General features: G+C 47.3%; 1 protein-coding gene across 4 annotated transcripts in view; it reads right to left on the bottom strand.

The window, feature by feature from the left end:
- Nucleotides 1-525: 525 nt before the first annotated feature.
- The window catches only part of Dhx35 (DEAH-box helicase 35), a 62,035-nt gene continuing 54,132 nt past the window's right edge, over nt 526-8,428 (bottom strand). For 3 of the 4 annotated variants that reach the window (XM_031372597.1, XM_031372596.1, XM_031372598.1), the window contains 2 exons: nt 6,312-6,423; nt 526-1,665 (listed from right to left, as the gene is read on the bottom strand). In XM_031372597.1, the coding sequence (XP_031228457.1) occupies nt 1,621-1,665; nt 6,312-6,423 (157 nt within the window). In that variant the 3' untranslated portion in view covers nt 526-1,620. Of the gene's footprint in view, nt 1,666-6,311; nt 6,424-8,428 lie in introns of those variants that run through there. The other variant, XR_004119006.1, reaches the window with a different exon arrangement.

The following is an 8,428-nucleotide window of genomic DNA, read 5'->3' as shown; positions in this document are numbered from 1 at the left end:
AGTGCTTGCCACACAAGCCTGACGATCTGAGCTTGATTCCACAAAGCCATGTAAGAAGCTAGGTATGGTGGAACATATATGTAATCCTAATACTGAGGAGGCAGAACCAGGGGGACCCTGGAACTCACTGAATGGGTGAACGAACCCCAGGACCCAGTAAGAGACTTTGTCTCAAAAATAAGGTGTGCCATTTCTCAGAAATGGCCCAAGGTTTACCTCTGGCTCCAAAAGTGTCTCCGTATATGCACCTATGGTTTTCTGGCACACACCAATGACATAATAAAATAGCAGGCAGCCCCCAGCTGGTGAGATTAGAACTCTTCAGTTCTTCCTTTAAACCATGCTCCATGCTTTGCTCTAATAAGGTCTGAGAGCATTCAGACACATAATCATGGATCGCAAGGCTCTGCGCCCATGGGCACCCCACCCCCAGCTCTGCACAAGGCAGCATCAGGTACCTTAGACTGTCAGGCCTCACCCGAGATAATTAACTGGACCATCTTAAAATATAGACCACAGATCCAGACAGGAGAAACATGTCCCCTCAGGTAGAAATATTTACTGTGTTTAACAACTTACTACAGCTATTTACACAGTTATAAAATGGAAATAAAAATGACATAGGTTTGGTGCCAAAAATGACACATCCAAACTAAGACCAGTACAAAAATAAACTTTCAAGCTACGGTTTTAAAATAAACATCATTGAAACAGTACGGGAGAGCCTGTCTTGCCGTGTGCTGAAGTGCCATCGCTGTCATCGCAAGGCAACCCTGGTGCAGTGGGAACAGAGCCCGGGAGCTGCCTGTGTTCTTGCAAGAATGCAAGCAAACGAACAAAGATAAATATACAAGAGTTATGTTCCTGAGCTACACAAGTTTAGGGCATCTAAACTGTAGTGGATTCCTGAAAAAGAGAAGCCCCATGGGTCGAGGTTGATGAACAGTCCCTGGTGCCCAGCCCTTGGCACCAGGATGTGGCATCGTGCTCTGAGAGAAAGCTAAGCCCACTTGCAAAGCAAGTGGCTAACAAAGACGGGGGGTGGGGGGCGCTGTGAGTCCCGAGCGGCCCGCCGTAACTGCTCTAAGTCTCCCACTGCAGATATGCAGGCACATGGGCAGAGAGGAGGAAGAAGCCGCTTCATTTGGAAGCCCCCGTGCCTCACACACCTTTGGTGATCTCGATGGAAATGCCCAGCATTTCCTTTTATACTTAATGCACATAGCAGCAGCCGACCTCAGTAGTCATCAACTGTGGCCACAGCAGGCAAGACACAGGAGGCCAAGAGAGCCCGCACAGGTCTGCAGCCTTCAGCAGCCCACTCTCCTCAGCAGAGCTGGACCAAGACTGTGCCTGCTGGCATGCGGGCTGCTGAGAGTGATGACTGGGCCCAGAGGATGGCCTATGTGCGGTGCAGCAGGTCGCTGGCCATGCTCAGACTCCTCTGGGGCCCAGTGAGGATGGCAAATGCTGAGGGGAGCAGAAGGTGGTGTGGGGGACTAATGAGCAGGGTGCAGCCCACAGCAGAGTGTCTGCCTGTTCCACCTGAGCTGGTGCCAGAGACGACTCGAAGGAAGGATGCCACGCTCCGCATTCCTGCAGCCACTTGCTGAGCTCCACTCATTGGTCCTGGACCTTGGCCCTCTTGGCTTTCAGGGACAGGTGCTGCAAGAGAAAAGGAAACATCATTGGAATGGTTGGTGAGTCAGGGAACGCGGACTCCGGCCCAGCTCCCACTCGTCAAATCTCCTGCCTGGCCCACACCGTCCCGAGGAAGGCCGTGCCCAAGCTGCAGGAGACAAGTAAAGATTCACGTGAAGCTTCCTTAACCACCATGGGCATCGGCTGACAGGTCTGAGGGAGAAAAATTCGTTATCATAAAGCCAAATTACTACAAGTTCTCAAATACGTATTGGAGGCTGAATGTATGACCATTCTAGTCAGGGACCTCTCCTCACCAACTGAGGGACTCCTGACATACATCAATAAGGCACAGACCCAAAGCTGAGCCAAGCTAGCACTCAGGAACACTTCCCAAGAGGATGCTGCACCCCCAACTGCTAATGCCCAAGGCCCATGTCCTAGCATATCCACATGGCCTCACAGTTCCTCAGGGAACTGCTAGCCCTGAAAGAAAACAGTACACCACCAATGACGACACGTCCTGACAGAGTGGCAGGCCCAGGTCTAAGGAACTGGAGGACTCCAGGCTTTCACAGGCAAGCACAGGCCCTACAGTGTCTACACACGTGTACACAGTGAGTCAGGCATCACTCCCAGATCACAACGGTCTCTCTGAGGCAAATCTCTATGCGTTAGCTGCTTTTTTGGATTCTTTCTTCCCTGTTCTTCACCAGACACGACTCTAAACTAATCTTGGACACGTGTAGCCTTATTCAGGATGGGCAATGACACCATCTGCCTATGAGCCAGTTTTGGTACATACACTTCACTGGAAAGAACGCCGAGTATAAACAAAGTTCACTTTGAGCCGTTCCAGGCCTCTACGGCATGAAAGCAACTTTGAAAACAAGTAATGGAAAGTCACTGGGGGTGCTGGTCGAGCATGCTGACACCTGAGGCTACATGGGCAGCCCTCGGGAACCTGGAGAGTCCCTGAGGACACAGCTCTACCTCCAGACCTCAATCAGAAGAGATAGCAAGCTGTCCCGAAGGAGCTCCAGGGACCCCGTCGTACAGCGACGCTGTCATTCTGGATGGCTTCCAAAGACCCCAGCTCTTCCCAACGCTCCCATCACAGTGCTGGTGATGGACTAAAAGGTGGAAAGTCTGAGAAGAGACCCTGCCATTTCTTCCATGTTCTGAAACTATCTGCCCCTTAACCTAAATAAACTAATTTTGAGCTGAGAAGGAAAAGTAACTCAGTTTGTCAGCCATTTCTACTCTCCAGGAGTCTCAAAGACGCCAGGGCAATGCTGGACTGTGCCTAACTGCAGCAAGCCCGCTCTCCACTCATGGCCTGCCTGTCTGACTTCCTTTGGCTTCCCAGGTAGTCTCCACCTTATGGGTTCAAACCAACCGCCTGCCTCAGTTTCCCTAATAGTTGGACCTAAAACACATCAGCAGGACTGGCTGAACTCTTCTAACTTTTACACGCAGCAAGCGGACCAGTCTCAGCTTGAATTCACTGTGCCTGATGGAGAAATGGAACTTAGATTTCCCCTTGCTATAAACAGCAGCAAATCTAGACTAAAACATCTGAAGCAACTTTTAGCAAACAACTGGAAAACAAAGAAGACAGGACTCGCAATCTTTCTTTCTCCTTTTCTTTTGGGTGCTAGGGTCTGAACACAAAGCTAAGCATGTGCTCCGACACATTAGCACCCAAACCCACAGGCGGAGCCCTTGAAAAAGGCAACACAGGGGAGTGTCTGTTATAGCTAGTCTCTGTCCTCACCTTGACAACATCTAGAACGAACTAAACTCAAGCAGCTGGGCACATCCATGAGGGATTTTTCTTTCTTTTTTTTTCTTTTTTCTTTTTTTTTTCTCTTTTTTTTTGATTTTTCAAGACGGGGTTTCTCTGTGTATCCCTGGCTGTCCTGGAACTCACTCTGTAGACAAGGCTGACCTCGAACTCAGAAATCTGCCTGCCTCTGCCTCCCAAGTGCTGGGATTAAAGGTGTGCACCACCACCACCCGGCTGGGGGATTTTTCTTAATTAAATTACTTGAAGTGGGAAGACCCACCTTTAATCTGGACCACACTGCTGGCAGCCTGTAGAAAGGACATGGAAGGCGGAAGCTTGTTCTCTTTGCCTGCTTGCTCTTGCTCTTTGTTGGCAAGCCCATTCCTTCACTGGCATTAGAGCTCACTTCTTCAGGATTCTAGCATATACTGAAGACCAGCTGAGACATCCAGCCTTGTGGACTGAGCAACTACTGAATTCTTGGACCTTCTGTTGGTAGGCAGCCATTGATGAACTAGCTGGACCACAGCCTGTAAGCCATTCTAATAAATCTCCTTTAGATAGATAGATAGATAGATAGATAGATAGATAGATAGATAGATAGATAGATAGATAGATAGATAGATAGATGGACGAATGGACGGGACAGATAGACACAGATACACACTGATTCATTCATTCACTCAATCAGTCCTATCCCTCTATAGAACCCTGACTAACACACCGTTACATACATCCGCTGAAAGGCTTCCTAAGAATGGCAGAGAGCCATTATTGGAGGGATATGCTGGAGGTCTGCACACAGCTGGACAGTTGAGTGCTCATGGACCAATACACAGATATCACCAAGAGTCCTAGACATTTGACCAAACATTAAAAAATAAAAAGAAGAAAAGAAAGATCATGTCTTACATGTAAGACCTGCCCCATTAAAGATCAAGGCTCAGCCGAATTCAGTTATGTGCCTATAAACTAACTAGCAGGAAAAAAAAAATTGATATCATCTATGAAAAGAAATTTCAGATTCTGTTAACTATAATACCTACTATGTATCTATAAGAGCTAACATAAAATACACACACACACAACTACTAGACAAGAGAAGCTAGAAAATGTGTCTGGTTATGAGAAAAGCCAAAACCCAATGAAGGTTGAAGTGACAGCAATGCTGGGTTGAATAGCTTCTGAAGCGGGTGTGTGTGTGTGTGTGTGTGTGTAGTCAAAGATCTGAAGAAAAGAGTAGGTGTAATGAGTGAACACAGAGAATACGAGGTGGAGAGAAGAGAAAAGTGAAGTGCCCAGGATCCCTCAGATGGCTTAACAGGGCCCTGCAGAGCCAGCCAGTAATCCTGAGAAACTATCCAAGTGAAGTTCAGGAGAAAAGGCCAGAGTCTTTGTGATGAATAAGACACAAACAAGTGCTGGATAGAACATGTGTGGGACTGGAGCTTCAGAGGGCCAAGATTAGAGCAGAAAAAAATACAGATTTAAAGGAAAAAATCCCACACTCCCCTCATATGACTATAAACATCTGCTCACAGATCTAGAAAGTTCAGTTAACTCTGAGAAGGATACACACGGAGAAAAGTATCTCACAGGTCAAATGGCTGGAAAAGGAAAAACCAAAACCCAAAACCAAAACACCTCAAGAGCAGCTATAGGGGTGAAACAAGACCCACTGCAAACACGGGATGGCCTAAAGATGGCCGCTGGCCTCTCAGAGACACTGCGCACAGATGCAAGAGATGAGAAACAGCAACAAAACTCACTCTAGGAAGAATTCCGTGGAGGAAAACTATCCTTCAAAAATAAAAATGAAACAGTACCCCTGCAAATAATCAAGGAGAGGGGGTGTTCCACCAACAGAAGGCGCTCAAAATAGACTAAAGGAAGGTATTAAGGCAGGGATCCACACAGCCACAGAGGGAAAAAAGAAACACTCTACTTTGTAATCTATGGAAGACATAACTAACTGTTCAAAAACAATAACCACATACTGCCAAGTATAGTATAAACATGTGCAGAAATAAGAGACTGACTGACAAAGCACAAAAAACATTTGGCAAAAAACCAGCAAGCAACCTGGTGTAGATTTCTTATAGTACAGCTAACAGTGATACTAACTCAAGATCAACCATGAGTCGTCAAAGGCCATTAAGAAATAAAATACAGCACTTATAAAAAAATTAACTAATTTGAAAAGCAGTAAAATAAGTCTTTTAAAGGAAAAATATTAAAATGGGCTAACAGAAACTAATTCCAAGTCAGCAAGCTTAGAGTCATCAGTAATCACTGAGGTCAGCTTCCAGCCCCCCCCCCCCACATACCAATAATTATACTAAACAGCTTCCCATTGCAATTCACTCAATTTATTAAGGTAATTGATTAATTAATTAGAGCACAGTACAGACTGAACAGCCTGTGGTGCACACGCAGTCAGGCAGCCTGTGGCCCCAGTTTACCTACCAGTCTTTCAAGCATGATCAGCCATCTTTGAAATAAGTCATGTCAGAAGGATGCATGGACTCTGGGGCAACGAATGAACCATTTTTACAAAAATGAAAAACAGAAACCTTAAATCTGTTACCCAATGAGCAATGGCCTGTGGAGGAGCGTGTAGTGGACTACACAATGAGTTTCAACCACCCTGGGCCTTTTCTTATGGGGTTGCAGGATTTGTGTTTAACTGTACTTCCCTATGAAGGCAGTGAGGGTGGTTTCACTAAGAGGTTCTGGGGTACAGTAATGACTTGTACCTCCCTGTGTACAGGGGTGCTGGAGGGAGCTGGGAATGATTTAGGGTACTATTGGAGAACACACACAGACTTAAGACAACGAAAAGTCTGCTGTTTGTCTGCGGCCATGCTCTATCCATTCCTACCGTTCCTTGTTGATAAAAGTGGGGAGCCAGCTCCAGCAGCCAAGCAGATTCTATGGCCGTCACATCTCGCATGTAATACTTCGAGGTCTGTATAACTTCATTGTAGATAACCCTGAAACGAGAATAAACATGAGACACACAGTGACAAGGCCCACAAGCCGTCTCTGCCCCACCACAGCAGGTGTGTGCCACCCGTGTGTGTGGCTCTGCACACAGGCACTGTGGCTGCTGACAAGCGGTAGGTCAGTGTACCTCAGAGGCAACTCCACAGCCCATATGACTTCCAGGGCTCTCCAGGTATCCCGAAGGACTTTCTAGATCACAGCCTGCACTTACAGAACTCTAAGTAGAACCTAAAAGACTTAATTAGAAAGTACAGAAGTGAACTCAAAGGCTTGACTGTTCTGAAAGTTACTAGAAAATGACTATAGAGGAACAGAAAAGAACTGACCAGAGCAACAAAAGTATTTTAAATATAGTTTGGCGTGGAGCTTGCAGGTCTGTCAAAACCTGCCTTTCACTGCACATAATTATGTCTTAGAGAGGAAAAAGACTCATCTAGGGCCAAGTAACAAAGCACAGAGCAAGGACCATGCTTCTGAAGCCCTGGACTCAGGAATCCAGAGAGTAAACACTAGTTTCTGAACTATGGGAAGAATTAACTGGAAATACAAAAGCCACTGCAGCTTGTCTCTCAAACATCAGTAAAGGAATCTGAGATGGTGGAAGGAAGAGGAAATGTAGCAATTGCCTAACATGCTCAAGGCTGGGGGTTCAACCCCAACACAGGGAAGGAGGGAAGGAGAGAGGAAGGGAAGAGAATGGAGAGAAGATAGGAGTGGGATGGAGGGAAAGGGGAAATGGAGAGAGAGAAAGGGGCACACACTGAAGTCTGATCCCCACTGGACTTCTACAGTCTCAGGACAGCAGAGAAACCGCTATAAAGCCAGCACTGCTGTCACAATGCACCTAAGAAGCTTCTAGATCTGACTGGTTTCAGCTTGGTCAACTGCAATATATCAGAAACACTGCCAGGACTTGTTTAAATAGCCTCCCCCCACCTCACCCCGGTTTTGACTGAGGAGGGCTGGGTGGGACTCGGCACTTCCAGCACACTTCAGGTAATGGCTGTCGCCGGCAGAGCAGGGTACAAGGTCCCGACTCTGGTGCTCCCAGGCTGTCCTTGCCACAGCTCACCACACAGTTGTCTTCCCCCAGGGCACTGCTCTTTCAGTTCCTAAAGAGCCAACTGCTGCTATCTTTACATTTTCTAATCCTTTATAATCCATATTTTTGTAAAATATAATATAAATAAATTAGAAATTGGAAACAAACACAAACTACAAGCTGAAATTAGTATGGGCCTGGGAAGGTGTAACTGTGTGTGACTTGTGCAAACGCTATAACATATCCGTGCTGTCTCCTGCTGCTGCACCTGTCCCACCTTCCCAGCAAGCACTGCACCAACCACCTCTGGTCAGCTCATTCCCACTGTCAGCTCATTCCCAGTCCCTCAAGACAGGTGCCTCCTTCATGTTGCCACAGCTATGCCACCCTATTTCCTAGGTGTGGATGTCTTTCAGTCCTGCATAAAATATGCCAGTCACCAGGTCCAGAGCAAGGGTTAGCTTCTCCATGAAGCCAGCCTGGCTTCCCAGCACCTTCAGTGCCAACCCACAACAATGCACACACTGTAGTACCACTGGAAGCCCTTTAGAAAAGCTTCTCCTATGGGACTTCAATCTGTTCCCCTGTTAAGTAAGACTACAGCTGGGTTCTAAGTCATCTCTGCATGCTGTGCCTGCTGCAGTAAGCCTTCAGCCTGTGGTCACAGTGAGCACCCGCTGCGGTAAGCCTTCAACCTGTGGTCACAGTGAGCGCCCGCTGCAGTAAGCCTTCAGCCTGTGGTCACAGTGAGCACCCGCTGTGGTAAACCTTCAGTCTGTGGTCACTGTGAGCACCTGCTGCAGTAAGCCTTCAGCCTGTGGTCACTGTGAGCACCCGCTGCAGTAAGCCTTCACCCAGTGGTCACTGTGAGCACCTGCTGCGGTAAGCCTTCAGCCAGTGGTCACAGTGAGCACCCGCTGCAGTAAGCCTTCAGTCTGTGGTCACTGTGA

Source organism: Mastomys coucha, unplaced genomic scaffold, assembly GCF_008632895.1.
Source record: "Mastomys coucha isolate ucsf_1 unplaced genomic scaffold, UCSF_Mcou_1 pScaffold15, whole genome shotgun sequence".
In the NCBI taxonomy this organism is placed as follows: Eukaryota; Metazoa; Chordata; class Mammalia; order Rodentia; family Muridae; genus Mastomys; species Mastomys coucha.
Note: the sequence above shows the minus strand (reverse complement) of the source record. Positions and strands in the feature narration are given on the sequence as shown.